We start from the raw sequence: 22,394 nt of genomic DNA, 5'->3' as shown, positions 1-22,394 counted from the left end.
CTATATGTCCTTGTGTCACACACACAGCCTCATTCACCTAAATCACTGCACTGCCATTTTCTGACAGACACATTCTCACATCACATAGCTGAGTGGAAACATGAGCTGCCCACTGCTCTCAGAGCAGAAGGTGAAAACACACACACACACTCGCACACAGTTCAGGCACATACTCTATACTTCATCTTGAACAGCCTCTGGCACAAACGGCCGACTTGCAGCATTTGGAGATTCCATGTTCATTTTCAGTCAGGGAGCTTGACCCAGGCCTCCCAGACCTGACAGTGAAGCCGCTGAGATTGTAATCAGTTATTCAAACACATAATATGGAAACAAGGCCCACAGAGGCAATCTGCCATTTCCTCATGAATTCACCTCACAGTAGACTGCATATGTTAAATGTTAAGTCAGAATATGCCTGTCATGATTTCCCCCTATGCTTCAGGGACACAGCAGTTTGCAGCTGCTGACCTCTGAGGTTCCCTCACCCATACCTGACCTGGCAGTGACTCACCGATCTCACAGCTCTCTCCAGAGAACCCCTGAGGACAGTAGCAACTGTAACCATCCCCTTCCTGCAGGCAGCTTCCACCATGGAGGCAAGGATTGGTCTGGCATGGATTACTCTCCACTGTTAGGAAAGAAAGCAAGACGAGAGAGAAGTTAACTGAATTTATTAGGTATCTTTCTATAGATAGAGAGCATTCTAAAAGTGTCTTCACAAACTATAACAGGCAATGTGCCCCTATTATGCCTCTGTCATTACCCTTACAGAGCTCATTTTTTGGCTCCTCTCTGGCAGGGACAGAAGAAGAGCATAGGCAGACAGTACGTAGAGCTGTCTCAGACTCTGACTTTCAACAAGGTGACGGATTGGCTGTTGTTGTGTCTGTCATGCCCCTATTTATCATGAATGATAGTAAACAGGGGCCCACCAGAAAGACAGCATACTAAGTTGACTGTCCCACATCTCAGGTCTTACTGATGAGACAAGGTCCTCATAAATTAGCCGATCATACTCCAGTCATCCATACTGATGCAGGAACCTATTTCTGTGGCCCATTAGTGAGTTGCAGAGAAGGTAATAAACGCATTTTACGTTGGTGGGCTATAACTCTGTGCCTTTTCATGGGAAATGTTTTGGCAGATGAACGGTGGAGATTGAGATTAACTTGTAATTATTGAACTTATATTTTAGTATGGGACAGAGGGAGGAGAAATTTTTGACAAGGACAGTTAGAGCACAGAATGATCATCAGGATTTTTTATTCTGTGTGCAAAGGACTATAGGGAACTGCCTAGATTAAGTGTCTTTTTATTATCCAATCCTGATAGGATTGCAGGCCCTGACACAATCTGTCAGGGCATCTAATACACTGCATCTTCTCCATAATAACACCCAGGCTCACTTAATGATGTATGAGCATAGAGACGCTGTGCACAACACAGAGCACACTTGGTCTAAAAGTGTGGGAACACTTGCATCGGTGGGTGCGTTACTGTCTTTATACATGTGCACATCTGGAAGCATATGCGTGCGAATATCTGGATGTTTCTCTGACCCTGACTCGTTGCATGCACACGAGATATAGTGTGGCCGCGTGTTCAATTTTCTGTGAAACATGGTGATAAACTCCTGCTGTTGCAGAGGGGCTGCTGTTGATACAGCGGGCAGGGGCAATGATGGAAATGGCTTTGAAAATACATAAAAGTGATTCGCCGAATGAGAAAAACCATTAGAGACAGGCTCATTTCTTAATTCAGCAGTGGGGAGGAAAAAGCAACACTGTACGTGATTTGAAAACATACATTGCTTAAAGGTTAATGACGTGCTGATGGAAATGGGGAAATCTCTAAGTACTAGTAGTGTATGACAAAGTGAAAACACACTTAGGATATGGGCAATTTGAAGGCTTGGTTGGGTTTGAAAATGTCGGGTAAAGAAAAAATTGCGGAAATGAAGGAAAGAGGTGAAGGACAGACACCTTCTGAGTTGTTATCTGTCTATCAACTCATCCACCATGGCTAAAGGTAAATTGGTAATGTGGAAATGGTGGTTAGCCGCCATTCTGTAAATACCAGTGCACATGTAACACACATGCATTTAGCTTCACAGCGAGTGACTTGAAAGTCAATAATGTTTCATACTTCAAATAAAAAAAAAAATAAAAAAGGAGAAATGCATAGAATTCTTTTTAATGGAAAATTAGGGATAAATAATCAGTGATGAATAGTAGTGATGATTATGTTTTTATTTCAGCTCGGCACAGATCCTATTGAACTTTATTCTCTTGACCTCAGATGCAGACTGGGACAACTAGGCAGGCTTTAGCAATAGAGAGAAGTCATAGTGCCTCAAAGCTAATATTAGCTTAACCCAATTCCAATTAAGTGAGGATGTTTTGTAAAATTTAAACAGAATGCAATGATTTGCAAATCTTATAAATCCACATTTAATAAAAAAACAAAATGTAATTAATTGTAAAATCTACTTTTTTACATTTTATATTGTAAAATATAAATAAAACCATTAACTGGAATTGGGGGTGAAGAAAATGTCCTTCGCAATGTTGTTGTGCAGTGTTTGAAGGTATCAGTATCAGCGAGATACCCTTATGGTATGCACTTCAAATATAATAGAGCTAATAAAAATAATTGTCTAATTCCCCATAAAAAGTATCGTCTGCTCGTATTAAAACCAAATTTATATGCTAAGGTAGAGATCAACCTGGCTGAAGCAAGACTTCAAGTATACAACTTTATATTAGAGCACCAACAATTTACTGGTTGGCCCATATTGGCTATATGTTGTTGTTAGTAAATGCCTTTCAGTATCAGCATCTATAATTGCTGATAAAGCAAAAATTAAAAAAGTAAAGAAGATACAAGACATATCCTTAAACTATTGTTAGTGCTGATGTTCCATAGTTTGAAGGTAGAGACTTTCTGCAGTTTCCCTGTTGGTAACACAGTTTGGAATGCCTCAAAAAACAACGACTAGCTGATCCCAGCAGAGATTGGCCGAGTTTTAATGGAAAAATAAATATGCAAGACAAATGTTAGGGAAATCTGTTTATGTTTCATATGTTTGAAAGAAAAAAAGACAGTCTAATATGTTGGAGTTTTAAATATCTATATGGCTTCTTCGACAAACCTCTACGTGTTATCTTTTAAATGTTTACATTTAAGTTGCAATGAAATAAACCAATGGTCTCTTTCCCACTTTAATAAACTGCTTGAGTCACACTTACTCAAACGTTACCACAAACTGCCAAAGATAAGTCTAACATTTGATTATCTCTGTCAGTTTTTGGGCATTCAATCAGTTACACAAATGTCTCAAGTCTTGACTGGTGCAGTAGAAAAGGCAGCGATGCACACAAAGTAACTGGCAGCTGAGGACCAGGTTATCAGTGAAAAAGGCTTCAGAACCCAAAAGGCAAACTCCTTATGACTATACCCCCATTCAGTCAAACCACACAGAGTATGACTATAGCTTTGGCTTGCGGTGCTGTTGGAATTAATGTCGCACAAGGCTCTTCTTTGCAATCGTGAAAAATTAGAGTGACAGATCTTCAAAAGTAATCCATAAGCTCTTTAAGATATCAGTGAATGGCATTGCCAGCTGATAGGAAAAATTAGAGCAAAGCTTGTGTGTGGCAGCTGTGTTTATTCATGTATGTGGGAACGTATGCATTTATGCCTTAAAAACCTCATAAATGAATTCCTATTGGTTCAATTTTTGCCACAAAAGAAATGATTTCTTGCTATAATTAAAGTAGTTCTAGCAAAATTGCATTAATAATGAGTTTAAAAGGACTTTTCCTCTACCAGCAGTGATAAATGGTGGCAGTGCCGTCTATGGTAATACACAGACAAGGAGCTGAGCTGTAGCAGAAAAGAACATTGATCCAATCTGCAGACAATTAGTAACGACTTATTACACACAAATGAGACCGTGTTCTTCACCATCTGTCCACAAACAATAGCCTGCAGACTTGGTGCTGATATCATAGGTATGGATTGTGTGAGTACAGGAAAGTTTCAGTACGCATCAAGGTTCTGCTTGAATGTTTAAGAAGACACAAAGCCAGCCCATTGCATCTAGTACACTGTTAAAAAAAACATCTTAAAAAAACGGTAATATTCTGGCAGCTGGGGCGCCAAAATACTACCGTAAAATAACAGAAAATAACTTCCTCATAAAAATACGGTTATATCCAGTAATGACAATACAGTTTGTTGCGCTAATTTTACATGGGATCTTGCCTTTTCAAGTGATTTTAAACATTAAATTAGGAACATGTTAATGTGATTAAACAATGAAATTATCTATGAATAGGAAAAAAAAACGAATCCTAAAAAAACCGTAATATTCTGGCAGCTGGGGCGCCAAAATACTACCGTAAAATAACAGAAAATAACTTTCTCATAAAAATACAGTTATTTTCAGTAATGAAAATAGAGTTTGTTGCGCTTTGTTGCTGCCTTTTCCAAGTGCTTTTAAACATTAAATTAGGAACATTTTAACGTGATCAAACAATGAAATTACCTATAAACAAGGTCAATGAATGTGGCAATATGAATCATAATACTTAAATGTACAGAAATATACAGTTAACAGTTGGTTTAAATAATAATGGATCGCATGCCCTGGGACAGACTGACAGAGGTGAGGCTGCCATATCACACCATCGGCCCCTCTGGCCATCACCAGTAGGCGAAGAGTCTTGACCACGGACACAATACCGAGAGTGTCCGAGCCGGGGCTCGAACCGGCAACCTTCTGATCACAAGGCAAACTGCCAACTCTTGAGCCACGATCGCCCAAAATAGCAATGATAATAATACTTATGTGATGTAACACAAGCTTATAGAATCATGTTATATACTTTTCCACACACTCATCCCCCCTCCCTTTCCAAACGCCTTCGACGCTTATTCCCTTCCGATGCTGACGGTGGATCAAGGAGACCAGCGCACAGGCTGCAGGCCCGGATGTACTGTCTAAATTGGCTGTCTCTCAGCCTTTACCCACCCCTGTTGCTTGTCATGTGTTTCTTTGGTGTATTAAGAGTTTTTTCATGTGCTATGTGCAGAGGTGTTTTTTTTTCTGTTCTCAAACTGATCTCCCTGTTGGAGCTCAGTCTGGGGGGAGTTATTTTTTTCTCCTTATCTTTCCTCATGTGGTGCATTTTCCATTGTTATACCTCTCTGACCTGTCTTCCCTATGTGATGTTTTGTGTAATGTATGTATGGTCGGAGGGTAAGATGCCGTCGCCATTGCGTGCAATAGGTCGGCAGCCTTATGGAATTTCCCCTTGTGGGACTAATAAAGGTATATCAAATCAAATCAAATCCATAGCATTACATTTGAATTCAACAGTTCAATCTTTCAAATAACGGTCAGATATTTGTGAAATCATGATACATTTGTGAATGTATTTTAACAATCTAAATATTAGGGGTGCAACGATTCACAAAATTCACGGTTCGGTTCGATACTTTGGTGTCACGGTTCGATATTTTTTTGATACAAAGAAAATGTTCATGCCTTTTTAATTTGTCATTTATTAAAATTATAAATATATATTTTAACTCAAAAGTACAGTTTTCAAATTTAATGTTGCTGAAACAACAAAGTAATAAAATAAATAAATTTATCTGATCGAGGAATCACTCATCTTTGGAAAAGAGAGTTTATTACAGAGAAATGTCTCTTTCCAAAATAAAAGCTATACTATACGCTTCTTCTGGGCTATATTCTCAGCAGCATATTAAACATATCAGGTCCCCATAAGGAGAATCATGTGCTAACGGCTGTCTAAATGACTCGGGTAAAGTTTGTAGCATGCGTGCTTGTTGTTTTTGTCTGCTTCCACTTGTCTTTGCACTAGGATAATGTCAGCGTAAATGTGCGGTCATATTCCTTGTGTTCCCACTAGTGCGGTCAGCGTTAATCTCGTTTAAATGACGTTAATGCCACAACACGGCAAATCTCCGTTAACGACCTACCGCGGATCGCCCCGTGCTTGGGGCTGGACAGAGTCAACACATTAACAAGCTAACTGCGCTAACACAGTAGTTCCCACCAATGTAATTGAGCATTGCGTGGCACATCCGACATATTGTTTTACTTTTGTCCATGACGCGCTTACCTTCAGGGTCATACTTCACATGAAAATCAAAATAGTTCCAAACGCCAGATCTGAATGAGGGTGGGGGAGGTTCAATTTGCCATGTTGCAAGGAGAGCTTAACTTCTGTCTCCTAGCTTGCCCTGCGCTCAGTGAATCTGCATTCGACTACTCCGCCTAGGCTGCACTGTCGAGCTCAGATCCACTGAGCGCTCAACACAGACAGCACCGTCAGAAGGAAAGTTGATAAAATAAATTAAAAATTTCGTATCGTTTGATACATATGCGTACCGAACCGAAAGCACTGTATCGAATGGTTCAATATCGATATGAGTATTGTTGCACCCCTACTAAATATGCATATGTACAGACAGATACATTTAATAATCATGAAAATTATGTTTTATTGCATTACAGTGATTTAACGTTAATTTACATTTGAAATGTGAAATCAAAGTCTATTTACGTAACTTTAATGATATTCTAGAAGAACAGAACAAAACTGTAAAATGCACAGTAAAATACTTTTATATTAGGATGTTTTCCTACAGTGCAGCCATACCCGCGACCTTGTGGTTGTTAGTTCACATTCATTGGCCGATGCTTAGCGTCATGTTATTATGTGTCCCAACATCCTATGGCATGTCACATTGTTTTCACGGCCACACCCTCACCCCAGGTGCAGAGGCCTATTTCTGTTCAGGAATGTTGTGAATACTTTGAGATTTATATTAATTGCAATTCCTACCTCTACATTTATTTTTTAAAATATATAATTAGCACAGCGTGGCCGTGCAATGTTTTATATGTTTTTTTTTAGTTTTTATTCCTATTAATTATATTTTCACTTGTTACCTCTGAATTATTGAATCAGACCTAGATGACATGAAATTTTCAGCAAAATTATAATTCAAATACTCCTTTAATTATTGATTATTCTCATTAATTTTCGATCATTTTATATATTTTTCCATAGTATTACATTTGAATTTAACAGATCATTCTCTCACATAACAGACAAATATTTGTGAAATTATGATACATTTCTGAATGTGTTTTTATCTAAATATGCATATGTACAAAAAAAATATTTAAAAAACAAGTAAATTGTGTTTTACTATATTTACAGTGATGTTATGTTATTTTACCTTTGACATGTAAAATCACAGTCTACTTATGTAAATTTAATGATATTCTAGAAAGACAGTACAAAAGTGTAAAATATACAGTAAGATACTTTGACATTACTATTTTTTTGGAACAGTGTACTTGTGGGCATGTCTGTACACGTATATTAACTGCAAGTTATTATGTAAGTGGAAAACAGTTTTTAAAAAGTATGAGAGGGCGGAGATAAAGCCCCTGGTCCGTGACACAGATGGGAGGAGAAGATACAAATTCACATTTATTAAAGAGAAGCACAAGTATGAGAAAATGCCAACTAGAGAGGGACAGAAAGCCACAGAGAGAACTATCATACATTTCTTCCTCTCTTAATCCTGCTAGCTTATGATTAATTACACACTGGTCTTTAAATAGGTCGCTCCTTCTATCCTTTCTGTGTGTCTTTCTCCTTCTGTGCCAAAGACCGAAGAAGAAAGATAGGAGGCTAGAGTCTGAAAAAAGACAAGGGGAAAGATAGAGAAACTTGTCCCTGACATGGACACACGGAAATAGGCAGATATAGCAAAAGAGAGACATTTTCAGCCTTGCAGGGTTTCAACTTCCAGGGCTAAGGTCTGCGGTGTGACACAAATTCATACTCACTAAACAGATAATGTAAAGTCTTCATCCCTGACAATGAGCAGATATTGCAACATCTCTTCATTCCTCTGCAGAGTTTTATGAAATGTGTTCTGCTGGGTGACATTTTACTGCTCCATTGGGTCATCTTTAGTTTTTTTCTAAGCCTCTCAGGAGAGAGATTATCTTAGCGTCGTGGCATATTTGGGAAGCTACTCCTCGATGTGTGCTCGTACACACACAGGATTTAGAATGGACCATAAAAGAGGATTGCACTCGGGGAAATGTCTCAAGTCCTATGAAGTCTGAGGCTGAGTGGTTAGCAAATTCGTCTGAATGGAAGCCTGCTGAAAAGGTTGTGCTGACAGAAACACGGAAGTCTGCATGAATAAATGTGTGACACGCACACCCACACGTGGCAAAACTGCACACATATGCACTTACATTTACTGTATATACACCTGCTTATCACCCACCATTTAGCTGTGCTTGGACTCAGTGAACCTTGTAATAGCTTTGCTGAGACACAGATCATACCTCAGCCTGTTCAAGTGTTCCCCCTCTCTGAGCGTGATAAGCCATCACCTAGGCCCAAGCAAGAGCTGGCCCATAAAACTTTAATGCTACAATACATCCCGAAAAGGTACCGAAGCACACAGAAATGTTAGAGCCATATGAATGCCAGGGCTAAACTGCAAAGTATGGGCTTCACTAGAGTTGTTGTCATCACTGTGGCAGCTCATCTGTGTGCGCAGTGTGAAATATTTATATAGTCACATGTTCAATGGCCACCGTGAACATCTATTTTATCACAAGTTCATTTTTGTATATGAAAGTGGCAACATCTGTGCTGTGTAACTCCAAGAATTCCCCACACTTGGGGAGTCTAGAATTTAAAATAGAGTAAAATACGCAAAAAACTAGAAATGTTTAAACAATGCTGCGGACACGCAAGAAGAAGAGGGCAAAACGTGACTTCCTGTGGATGTTTCAGAAACGATGTGCACGACAAAAAATTAAAAACAATGTTTTTAATTTTAAAATGTTTTTAAAAATTAAAAACAATGTTTTTAATTTTAAAAACAATGTTTTTAATTTTTAGGTGCAGACTTGCTGAACTTCATAGTCACCCCTTTTATGGTATACAGACACACAGGAAATGAGAAAGGAATGAAAGCCCATTTAACTTTTAGGGATCTCACACCTTCTAATCATTCTTATCTTCTCCTTAATACTTCTAGTGTTTGCACAGCTCAGCATTGAGTACTAGGCCAGATTATATAAAACTAGAAGTGCTCTTAAAGATAATTAGGTGCGGCATGACTTTCCCTGATGAAAAATACACCCATTGTAAAAAGTTGGCTCTACTGTCTGCTCTGCCAAAGTCTGCGGTTCAGTCAATAATCCGTATGACCTATATGACTTCAAATTTCCATCTCGCCTCTGACAGGAATGACATAGAGACTCACATGTCTGAACATTAGCCATGTATCAGTGTCCCCTGGGCAGGAAAGTCACTCAGTGCATATCAGCCACAATTACTGCCACTGCAAGCTGAATACACACTGGGGAAATATAAAACCGCTTTGTGTTGAAATATAGATAACACGTCTCTCTAGCACAGAGATGCAGACCCCAACGCAATCTTAGATTACTTCAAAGTGATTGATTTACAGAGGTGAGCTACACAAAGGTGGAAAGGGAAGGGAAGAAAGTGGAAAAGGGCAGAAGAAGAGATAGAGTGAGACAGAGGTTAAGTTTACTTGTGGGTAGTGCAGCTCTCGCCTCTTACTGATGTCGGTGCCCCAACCATCAATTTAATGCACCCGAGAGCTGTCAGTCTGCAGTCTGGAGCATTACACTAAACTTCTCAGGCCTACAAGTTAAGGGACAGTGTTGGGAAGGTTACTTTTAAAATGTATTCCATTACAGAATACAGAATACATGCCCCAAACATGTATTCTGTAACGTATTCCGTTACGTTACTCAATGAGAGTAACGTATTCTGAATACTTTGGATTACTTAATATATTATCATGCTCTTTACAACTACATGAATGTACTATTGCTGTGATTTATTACTGTTACTGAAGGTCCGCGGCTCCGAACCGTAGTAAAGGGACCTCTGGCTAATACGGTGGGTTCTGTGTCGGGCTCATAGCCGAAAACTAGCTTTACTTTGTTGTCTGGGTCAACTTTGCTAGCGAGAGACAGAGAGAGGCGTTGAAAGGCTGCTCCAACGGAACTTATTGTTTTTGGAGGAAAACACGAACACGGTGTACTGTCGAGTCTTAATAGCTTACTTACAACTGGGCTCGTCAGGCACTCTTCTTGGCTGCAGTGGTTATTATTATATTTACATGCTTCCAGCTCCCGTTTTTGCTCGATGACAGCTCTACTTTTCCTTTTTCTCCCTCCCTCACAGACACATAACGTGTATGGCAGTCCATTCTCCCAGCAGCACGGACTACACTGCCTATGATGCTACATTCTTTAGAGCTATACCGGTAGCATTCTGCCTATTAGCTTAGCACAACACAACAAAAAGGCCTCTCTCACCCAGGAAACACGCAGAGAGAGAGCGTCATCCTGTAACCATGGCAACCGTAACGCTGCCGCCTGGAACAACAGAACGTAGCTGTCAAACAAAACCCAAACAGTCCTGACCCGCGACAATATGAAACAGGGAAGTACCGCCGTGTAATCCATTTATTTCAACAAAGTAACTGTATTCTAAATACCACCTTTTTAAACGGTAACTGTAACGGAATACAGTTACTCATATTTTGTATTTTTAAATACGTAACGGCGGTACATGTATTCCGTTACTCCCCAACACTGTTAAGGGATCATGTACAACAACAGCCAGTCTCAACTCCCTAGGAAAAAGCTGCTTCCTGCTCTCCCTATACCAGTCTAAAGCAGTGGTACACAAGATATGTGTGAAGACTGGTAGCATTTTAGAAGAAAATGAAATATGGTTTAACTGAATGCAATTCATTCCATCCATCCATCCATCCTCTTGTATTTATCCAGTTAAGGGTCATTAGGGAGCTGGAGGCTATCACAACTGTGGTTTTCAGGTTTTAAAAATAATCTTTGTACTTCCTCTTTCTTGGTGAAATGCTATATAATTGCAATATTTTCACTTCCTATTGGTTACTCGATTAAAACAAGTGGGGGTTTAAAAATATAATCTCATGGTTTTAACGAAATGTCGGTTACATCTGTGCTACAAACTGAACATTGTAAATTTTGCACTTTACTCTTGCCAGCTACCAAGCTATTGCATACAACTATTTTCAAAACATTCCCTGGTAGACCTGTTCTGATCCTATGTACTTGTGTAATTTTACCATTGACCCCAAGCTCAAATACCAATTTTGTTTTCAAATGGCCTGACTTTTGTGTGGAGGATCATTGGTGGTAAAAAAAAAAAATGCTGGATCTCCAGCTATGACTCAGAAACCAAACAGCAGTTTTTGCTTCAAAATTCAAGTCAAGGGCTGGGACCAGGACCATTCTTCGCTATTTTTTCAACTTTCAAGATGTTGTGCACCTCCAATTTGTCCCTCGGTGAGAGTATAAAAACTGACTTCTTGTGTAGCATCCTGTGGAACATTCAGCAGAAAAAACCTGACCTGCTGCATATACCATCATTTTTTGATCATACCAACAACTTCTGCTTGGTGTCTACCTGGGAGGCAAATGCACCAGTGCATCCCACACAGAGAGGCAAAGGTGATAAACAGAAGACATTTCAGTGTACAGAACAGATTCAGTGTAATACACCCTAACTGGTGCAAGGCAATATAGCAGGACTGCCCGTGGCAAACCTAACAACAGAAGCTGCTTAGTAAGCTGCTTGAACATACACAAAAAAAAAGACCTTGAAGGGACAATGAACGTCTGAACGTCTAGTGTTGTTGTCCATTTCACCTCCAGGCACGGGCCAAAATGTGGTTGTTGTGGACGTTTTTTCAATGGCAAACTTCGACTCATTATAGAGATTGTTTTTATACTGCTTCTGAAGACTCTGTAGTCCCATGTGTCCAAAGAGTGGAGGGCATGTTTCCTGTACACAAAAAGTTATGTGTGAAGGAATGCAGTGATCCGCGGACATCTCCAAGATTTTGTGGGCTCTTAAGCTAAAACAAAAGTGAGCAGCTGCATGGTGGATTTCGACCAGATACGTCCCCAGCTTCTCACAGACAGTTTGCAAAATGTGCACATCGACAAAGACTGTCGAGCAGATAGTCCAGTTCATACATACACTTGTATAAACTCCATCGCAACTTCTCTGTCCTGCTGCCGATCACAAAAACATCGACTTCCTGTCAATGGAAAATTGTACTTAGTAGTCAGTATAATCTATAAGTTTGCATATGGTAGAATACTGCATGTAATCATTTGTGTTTAGAAGTATATAGTTGGTGGCATATTGAAAGAATGTCTCATCCTAGGAGGTCTGTAACATTCCAGGGTGTTCTGGCGTTCACCCCCACATCCTAGGAGCATGGGAAAGGTTGTACCTTGTCTTAGTGTTTTATGGTAGGATTAACGTAGCTATGTCAGTTTTAGTCTAAGTGCCTTTTTTACATATAGATGAACTGTTGGATTTTCCAGACCAGTAAGTTAAGGGAAGTCGTTTATGGGGTCACACTCTGACACACACACGCGCACACACACACACATACATATACACATCCACATTCTAATGTAAGGAACAAGCCCCCACTGAAGTATATAAATAAAGACCAGAGCAGTCCTCAGTGCGAGGTGCGAGGCTGCCCTTGCTAGCAAGAAAATCTGTGTGTTTCTCCTCTCTGATTCTCTGCTGAAGAAGTGTTTTAGAATATATCTCTTAACACTTCCTCTTTCAAAGCTCTTCACAATAAAACTCTTTTAAACTTAGTAAACACATTGTACTCCTTCTAAAAGGAATTTCAAAAAGTTTTTCTAAATACTAAATACTATTATTATTTTACATTTTAACATGGACCTCAACGTTTTTAATCTTTCAACACATTTTAATTTTTAGCCATTTTTAAGTTTTAGCCTGGTTACAAAAAATTAAGTTGATTTATTCAACAAATAAATAAACCAATTAAGGAAAAACAAGAAAATGTAAAATAAGCACAAAAAATACATGTGCTGAATAAATAAATTGGCCAACACGTAATAAATTGTTTTTGTTTATAAATAATCTGTTCTTTTGTGTTATTTTTCAAACAATAATGTTGATATTTATAAATAACAAAATCCAATAAAAAAATGTCCCACAGCCAATGTTTAGTGGGAAGGTAAAAAATAATATTATCTTAGCTAAAGTTACATATTTCATTAGAATGAATTGATAGGGTTAGATTGTCTTGATGCATGCTCAATCATCCAGGTAAGTAAATCCCAAAAGGTTGAATCTGTTCATCTGGAGAAAGCGTTTTGGGATAAGGTTGGCTTTTTTGAAATATCATCTTACCAACGTCAAGATATCGTATTTCGAGTTAAAATAATATTCACTGACGGACGTTATCGTCTTACCCCTGTTTCCTATTAAAAAGTTTTACCCACACTAGACATTTGCGGCAATGGTAGCAAGACAACAACTTCTATAACCTCATCCTCCTTCACAATGCTGTCAAATTACCTTTTTTATTATCAGTTTTATTGAGAAACCCCTAGGGGTGGAAATTACACAGTCTGCATTTAACTGGAAGACCAAGGGATAGCAATCAGGCAAATTCTGCAAAAAAAAGAGTCTAGGAGCAGCTGCCTCAGAAGTGTGTTCTCTATTATTTAATGCCATTATTGAACGGCTTGTAAATGTACATCTAAATCTGTTTTCTGTCTCTCATAAGTCAAAGGTTTCAATTGTCAGTGTTAATCTATAAAACACCGGAAAGTTCTCTGTGCAAAGTCACATTGTCAATGTAGTGATAAAACTGATTAGGGTAGGTGAATGTAAAGGCCAAAAAACTACAAACAGTGTGAAGTCATTTGTAATTCGATCGATCAGTCTCTTGACTACTGATCTCGTCAGGAGCTGATTAGATGATCAAAACACCTGATGCACTTCAAAAGCTGCAGACAGAAGCCTGCACCCTTTGGGAATATGTTCATATCTTAGAGGCAAGGTTGTTCATGGAGCAGGTGTAGTGATGTGATTACTGTACTGAGTCTGACAAAATAGGATTTATGAGCACTGCAGGGGAGAGAGGAGCTTTTTCTGTCCATCTGACCACATATGATGAGAGAGAGAGAGAGTGTGTCCAGAGGTGAAAAGGGGTGAAAGCAACACTGGATGTAAACTGTAGTTCTATATGTCAAACACACTGCTCAGCCATTCCACATGTAACCAATAACAGTGCTCCATTAATTATTAATAAGAATGCTTAAAGTTGCAATCAACACTGGATTACTCAAATGACTCCTACTACCTTGCCAATATATTAAACTGTTCCAAAGTATTATTTATTTAAATCGTTCGGGGATCGATTTCAGTCATATTTCAATGGGGTAAGTTAACCCTGCTGGTGTATGTGACACTAAACAGACAGAGCTGTGGAGACGCATAAAGGAAAAAAAGCCCAAATAACATGTATTACCAAATAAGAAATGAAAATGAAAAACAAGACCATATATATACACGAGTCAAAAGGTTGGACACACCTTCTCATTTAATGGTTTTTAAAGCCACGCTTTGCTTTGATTACTGCTTTGCACACTCTTGGCATTCTCTCGATGTGCTTCATGAGGACGAGTTCCCACAGATGCTGAGCACTGAGGGCTCTTTTGCCTTCCCCTTGTGGTCCATCTCATCCTAAACCATCTCGACTGAGTTTAGGTCTGCTGACTGTGGAGGACAGGCCATCAGGGACAGCACTCCATGGCTCTCTTACTTGGGTCAAACAGCCTTTACACAACCTGGAGGTGTGTTAGGGATCATTGTCTTGTTGAAGAATAAATGATGGTCCAACTAAATACAAACCGGATGGGATGTCACTGCAGGATGCTGTGGCCTTCAGTTTTGAATAGATCTCCATTGGTGTCACCAGCAAAGCACCCCCACACATCACATCTCCTCCTCCACGCTTCGCAATGGGAGCCATGCAGAGACCATCCTTTTCTGCGCCACACAAAGACACAGCGGGTGGAACCAAAGATCTCAAATCTGAACTCATCAGACCAAAGCACAGATTTCCACTGCTCTAATGTCCACTCCTTGTGTTTCTTGGCCCAAAAAAATCTCTTATGCTTGTTGCTTTTCCTTAGTCGTGGTTTCTTAGCAGCTATTTGACCATAAAGGCCTGATTCGCACAGTCTCCTCTGAACAGTTGATGAAGAGATGTGTCTTCTACTGGAACTCTGTGTGGCATTTATCTGGTCTCTAATCTGAGGTGCTGTTAACTTGCAATTTCTGAGGCTGGTGACGCGGATGAATTTATCCTCAGCACCAGAGGTGACTCTTGGTCTTCCTTTCCTGGGGCAGTACTCATGTGAACCAGTTTCATCATAGCACTTGATGGTTTTTGCGACTGCACTTGGGCACACATTCAAAGTTTTAGCAATTTTCTCGACTGACCGACCTTCAGCTCTTAAAGTAATGATGGACTGTTGTTTCTCTTTGCTTAGCTGATTGGTTCTCACCACAATATGAATTCTAACAGTTGTCAAATAGAGCTCTCAGCTGTGTACCAAACTGACTTCTGCACAACACAACTGACGGTCCCCACACCATTAAGAGTTCACGAAATTCCACAAATGAACCCTGACAGGGCCCACCTGTGTAGTGAAAACTATTTCAGGTGATTACATCATGAAGCTCATTGAGAAAAGGCCAAGGGTTTGCAGCGCTGTCAATAAAGCAGCAAAGGGTGGCTACTCTCAGGAATCTAAGATATAAAGCATATTTAGAGTTATTTATCAAATTTTCTTTGTGTAGATAGCAAGACAGCCCAAGAGTCCATTGCAGTTTTATTTTCAAAATATAACACAAAAACAAACCCAAAACAAAACAAACTTGCACTTCACAATACAAGAAAAAAATATATATATACAAAAAGCTGAAGTTGATGAAAGTTTACAAATCTAGTTTAGCCCAATCTGGCTTTTGGTCCATTGCAAATTTAAATAAAACTTTCCACTTTCAACTTCATCTCTTTTTAACTATATTTATTTTTTTCTCCAAGCAAACACATACACACAACAACACAAAGTATGAAAAAGCATGACACTTGCGATTAGCTACAGCACCAGCAGCCCGAGACAGCAGAAAGCAGCCGATGCACTCTTAGTAAGCACCTTGTGGGCCGAGCGTCACACCGAATCAGCCTGGATAGGACCGGGGAGGAGTAACATACCAGGGATTCAACAACAACCCAATTCCACAGCCCTGTAAAGCGAGACTGACGAACAAATTGAGGGTCCATTGTTACAAGAGCAGCACTTGTAGCGTCTCCGATCGTGCTAAATAAATTGCATTATCTGGACTGTCAGAGTGGTAGCAAAATAATCCATCCTGGTTTATCATCACAAACACATTCGATCCACTTTGGGTTTCTTCCCCCTTCTCTTCAATTTGTCTTTGCTTTCATTTTCAGAGCTTTGTGAAATAGAATATTGAATCAACCACATCCTCCCATTTTTAACTGTCTAATAACATTTTATATACCCACAGAACTAAAAAGGGGCTTAAACACTGCCAATGATTATGAATTATTTATATTTTGACTTAAAGAATTTGCAGCGTTACACATGAAGTGATTGCACAATTCCATCAAGATGCACGGTGAATGAAAAATATGCTGTCAAATTAAGTGTGCAACGAGTGCGGTACGCTGTTTCATATTTTCAGTATTCAGTAAGCTGCACTGCAAAATGTGCCACATGAAGTGCAAGGAACGTGATGGTATGCTTTGACCTTGAAATCCACAGTCCTCCTCTGATATTTTTATGTCCTTGTAGCACATGTGGTGCAAAAGATTTACAAAGGAGTTCCGTGCAAATCAGAAGCAAGAGGTTGGAAAATGGTTGAATTTTGGCATTTTCAGAATAACAAGGAGGTTTTAGCAAGAAAAAATGCTTTTGATGATTTGTTAAACATTGTTTCAAATAAGCTGTAAAACAAATTATCATTTATATTTCTGTTACATGTCATCTAATGCTGTTTGTACATGTTGACCACAGTGCTGGCATACATTAAGGATGTGCTGTCTGGCAAGGTGACAGCAGACAACAGCGTGGGCCGTTTCCTGATGGATCTGGCAAACGAAGTACCCGCTATCTCACCCGAGGACTTTGACAACATGCTCAATTCCAACATCAATGACCTGTTGATGGCAGTGTTGGGAAGGTTACTTTTAAAATGTATTCCATTACAGATTACAGAATACATGCCCCAAAATGTATTCTGTAACGTATTCCGTTACGTTACTCAATGAGAGTAACGTATTCTGAATACTTTGGATTACTTAATATATTATCATGCTGTTTACAACTACATGAATGTACTATTGCTGTGATTTATTACTGTTACTGAAGGTCCGCGGCTCCGAACCGTAGTAAAGGGACCTCTGGCTAATACGGTGGGTTCTGTGTCGGGCTCGTAGCCGAAAACTAGCTTTACTTTGTTGTCTGGGTCAACTTTGCTAGCGAGAGACAGAGAGAGGCGTTGAAAGGCTGCTCCAACGGAACTTATTGTTTTTGGAGGAAAACACGAACACGGTGTACAGTCGAGTCTTAATAGCTTACTTACAACTGGGCTCATCAGGCACTCTTCTTGGCTGCAGTGGTTATTATTATATTTACATGCTTCCAGCTCCCGTTTTTGCTCGATGACAGCTCGTACTTTTCCTTTTTCTCCCTCCCTCGCTCACAGACACATAACGTGTATGGCAGTCCATTCTCCCTGCAGCACGGACTACACTCCCTATGATGCCACATTCTTTAGAGCTATACCTGTAGCATTCTGCCTGTTAGCTTAGCACAACAACAACAAAAAGGCCTCTCTCACCCAGGAAACACGCAGAGAGAGAGCGTCATCCTGTAACCATGGCAACCGTAACGCTGCCACCTGGAACAACAGAACGTAGCTGTCAAACAAAACCCAAACAGGCCTGACCCGCCACAATATGAAACAGGGAAGTACCGCCGTGTAATACATTTATTTCAACAAAGTAACTGTATTCTAAATACCACCTTTTTAAACGGTAACTGTAACGGAATACAGTTACTCATATTTTGTATTTTAAATACGTAACGGCGGTACATGTATTCCGTTACTCCCCAACACTGGTTGATGGTGACCTACCTGTCCAGCCTCACCCAAGCACAGATTGCTCTCAATAAGAAGCTGGTGCTGCTCTGAGAGGGTTTCTTTGAAGTCATTCATATTTGATTTTTGTACCTGTGTTGGACTGTGTTGGATATAACTCTTGGTGGGTGTATAGATCAGAAACATTTCACACCTAAAAGACACTGTATTTCTAACTGTGATTGTTAGAAATCATGGTACTAAGCACTAGGTGCACATCACTGAGACACACTAGAATTTTAAATGACATTTTAAAAGGAACAACCTCCCTTGGAAACACAGTGCGATGGTGTACATTTGTGTCTGGTTAAACTGGATCAAAAACAAAAATACTTTCTTGCTTGGTGAAGCTTATTTCCACACTTGAAAATGACGAGCCATTTCCTCACTGCGATTGACACATATGCTTAAAAGAGATGAGGCTAATGCTGAGACTGGCCGAGAAGGCAATGATTAATCTCCAAAATACTTCAGTTTCTATTCTACTTCTCCCAAATCTCTTCTGCAAAAATCTACAAATATGCCAAGCATGCTTGGAAACACCCTCACTGACTTTGGACACACGACATTTTATTTTTTTGCTTTAAATGAAAAGCAAAGGCGACACGAGCACAAACACACAGAGTTCTATTTCTATTCCTTTAGAGGACATTACACTTTTATTCGTTTCAGGGTTCTAAACCCTAAGGATAACTACTTCTTGCCTAACCTTATATTGAATGAGTTAAACTTCAGGGACTTGTTTTTTGTCCCTGAAATCTAGTCAGGTCTCCACAGTGTGACTATCTAAATGGATTTAGGTCAGAAAATTGGTAACAGACACACGTGTGTGTGTGTGGTTAGGGAATCTCATCTTCCCTTGTGTGTATGTCTCTATCCCACTGTGGTAACCACGAGGAAGTAGTTCTGACAGCATTGCAGCACTATTACTACAAGCAAGCAGTGGGCAGGAGGGTTTGCCTGTGCAAATATTTAAAACTCAACAAAGAAGAACTACTTTAGATGACCCCAGAGTGCTGCTTGCCAGCAGAAACTCAGAAAATTGTATAATTTACACCTTCATATCCTCTACCCATTTAGAGACCTTCCCCCTCTTGTGACTTGTAATTTTTCCTCGTCTCTGAATCCTTCTCGCTGGGACAGATCCGTGGGTGTGTCTGACATGCCCTACATGAAGAGACCGCTCAGCCCTTGCACCCGCTGTGGGCTGCTGCTACATGATGCGTTGTGACTGATGCTGGGAGCCAAACACCGCTGCCACTGCTCTGCTCTGCCTTTAGCACCACAGAGAAGGAGCAAAGTCAGTCAGGCAATCTGGCAACTCAAAACCCCCAGCTGGGTGCACTCATCCTCTCTGCTGCCACTCCTCTGTAGCTAGAAAATACCTCAATTCGAAATCATACATTTCGCTGTTAACCTTGATGGCAGGCAGCTCCGTTTTTGACGGCGAGTGCATGCGTGTGTGACTTGCTGAGCTCCTGACAGGTGTGCGAGCGTGTGTCTGACTGCAAATGGAGAGCGAAAATGTGAGAGGAACACGCAAGGATGCTGGTATTCAAATCATGTTTGGCAGCCATTGTTTTTATGCTCTGCCTAGTGACCTGTTACCATAAAACTAATGCCTACATGCTCCGCATCTGGTTGTAATAAAAGTAGCTGATATTTTGTCTCATTTCTCTGACCTCGGAGAGGACAGAACTGTTACCTGTCTCTTTCAGCAGAAGGAAGCTGATTCCTGACATCTAATCTGATGGCACTTGAATGCTCCACTGTAACCTACATCACGCAACCAGGTGAGTGTTTTCTGCTCTGCACAGTCACACAATGACTCCACATAAAGGATTTTATTCTGTCTGACAGCACCACGTCAAGCTCTCTGTCTCCATCCATCGCCCCTATCACCTCACAATCGGTGGCACACAGAGGTGATGTTGTTCTTTGCTTCACTGAAACTCTACAAACCAGCAGGATCCCAAAGTCTGTGCCTGACAACAAACACTCAGTTTTTCATTGGGTAAGAAAAAAAAAATCCCTGAGTGAAATGCTCTTTGGTTTTTGTTCTTGTTATTTTTTTCTAAATAGGGTGACATACAACCCAGGAGGGGTCTTCATTCATCTTCTTTTGAGCAGCTTCAAAATGAAAATGAGTACCATAAAACAGGCAGAGATGAGGTTGCCTGAATGCTCCACCAAGCAGCTGATGGCTGTATCTGCTGGGAGATTTTACTTTTAGTTGTTTTACTCCTCATCGAGTCAGCTGGCTTGAATGTGACTCATTCATAAAGGCAACAGGAGCAAATGTTTGCCATATTTTGGCTGGTATGGGAGTAGGATTAATTATCGTAAACTTGCAATACAAAAATGCGAAGTTACTGAGAGCTGAATGGGAGAAAAGACCACAAATTGTCACACAAAGGGGCTTTATGCATATGTGAGTATAAAGCTGAGTAATAAAAAGACAAATGCATGATTAGAAGACATATGTTGTGCCCAGGGACACAAAAAACCTGAAGTTTAGTATCGATTGTTACTGCATTACTAGAGCTAACGCCGCACTTTTGTCTGCCTCCCAACTGATCTTTAGAGGGCGTTGAGATGAGAAAATATTCATAAAAACAACAACAAAACTTGTTTATCAATTCTGTTGCGGATTTGCTACCAGGAACAGTCAAGAGATGCAGTCATTCATCTGCCATAATGGGAGCTCTGGGTCACACAATCTAAAAAATAAAATACAGCTGCCTGTGATGGGGCTCCTAGGCTGAATAATCACCAGGTTTTGTTGTGGCAGCAAACATAATAAAGCATTTTTATGATGCCGTAAAAACGCCTGTTCAAGACTTTTCTATGCTTTTCCAAGCTTGCTGCAGAATATTAAACCAAAATTTTCACAGAGTATTAGCTTTACCAACTTAAGTGGCATGTCATTGACTTTTACATGTTTAAAGAATCCTCTCCGTTCCCAGAAGACAGTGAACGCTGATAACAGATATTTTTGCTGGAGCGTTTTGGCTGATGTAAAATAAAAATTCCCTGGTGAAATTTACTCAGGATGGGTTTGAGTTTATTCATTGAAAACCAACAGTGCTTTGCAAAGGAGCAAGAATTTTTTTTTTTATATCACTGCTGTTGATGTTAGATGATGATCTTGCCAGGCACAGCGTTTGTATCGCTGGCCCTTGTGCTTACCCACTTCTTGGACGTTGCTCAGCAAGTAAAGCTCAGCTTGACTTGGGAAAGGTTAATCATGTTTGACTGAGCTCTCTGTACTTCATCAAGGCTGCTTTTGTTTTTTTGCTCTCTTTAATCTTTACTCTTTTTCTTATGTACTCGGTTTATGTTATTCACCATGTACTTTATGGCAGCGGTCCCCAACCCCCGGGCCTCGGACCGGTACCGGTCCATGAGTCGTTTGGTACCGGGCCACGAGAGTTGAGGCTCAGGTGTGAAATGTATAGTTTTCAGGGTTTTTATCGGTTTTCAGCGTTATTTAGTTATCGTTTTCATTGTTTACTCGGTTTTCCTGGGTCTTTTCACGTGTGTTATGAATAAATCTTCTTTTTTTTGGTACCGGTACTAGTTTTATTTTGTTGTATTTATCCGCGACACCTTAAAGGCCGGTCGATGAAAATATTGTCAGGCATAAACCGGTCCGTGGCGCAAAAAAGGTTGGGGACCGCTGCTTTATGTTATATTTCATATTAGTTCAAATTAATGAATTATGCTCTTGCATAATGGAATGTTTCAATCTTACTATGATTAAGAATGAAACACAGTATGAGGAGATGCATTAAGGGGCGGATCCAACCATAATTAAAAAACAAAAACTGCACCTAAGTTGCACGTATAGCTGGCTGAGAGTTTAAAAAAGGGCTACATCCATCATGTCCATCCAGTCTATAGTGTGCTGGAGTTAATGCCATATGGATGGGTTTAGTCTATGACTAACAGTGTGATAGCATCAATGTAGTTCTGCTCTGTTCTGTAAGAACAAATGAAAGAAGGTTTTGATACCAGCTGTACTGATTGTCCTGCTGTCCAACATTCTCTTGTAAACCGTGATTTGATGGTAAAACAGGGGTTATCGATTCACACTTGTAAGAGATCTTTCAGCTGACTGGAAATTGAGACCATCTTGTTTACCTGAGGATACGGATTCTGACCTAAAGGCTAATCTCAGAGTGGCAACACTGTGTCTGACCA

At 40.0% G+C, this 22,394-nt stretch overlaps 1 protein-coding gene across 5 annotated transcripts in view; it reads right to left on the bottom strand.

Moving 5' to 3' along the window:
• The window catches only part of ncanb (neurocan b), a 193,345-nt gene that overhangs the window by 83,111 nt on the left and 87,840 nt on the right, over window positions 1-22,394 (bottom strand). For all 5 annotated transcript variants that reach the window (XR_015717167.1, XR_015717165.1, XR_015717166.1 and 2 more), the window contains one exon: window positions 515-631. Coding sequence is in view for 1 of the 5 variants with exons in the window: in XM_087835674.1 (XP_087691800.1) it covers window positions 515-631 (117 nt within the window). In the remaining 4 variants the exon portion in view is untranslated. The remainder of the gene's footprint in view (window positions 1-514; window positions 632-22,394) is intronic.

Source organism: Neolamprologus brichardi, chromosome 23 (genome assembly GCF_056152115.1).
Source record: "Neolamprologus brichardi isolate AB-2024 chromosome 23, ASM5615211v1, whole genome shotgun sequence".
NCBI classification, from domain to species: Eukaryota; Metazoa; Chordata; class Actinopteri; order Cichliformes; family Cichlidae; genus Neolamprologus; species Neolamprologus brichardi.
This window is presented reverse-complemented; position numbering and strand designations above follow the sequence as displayed.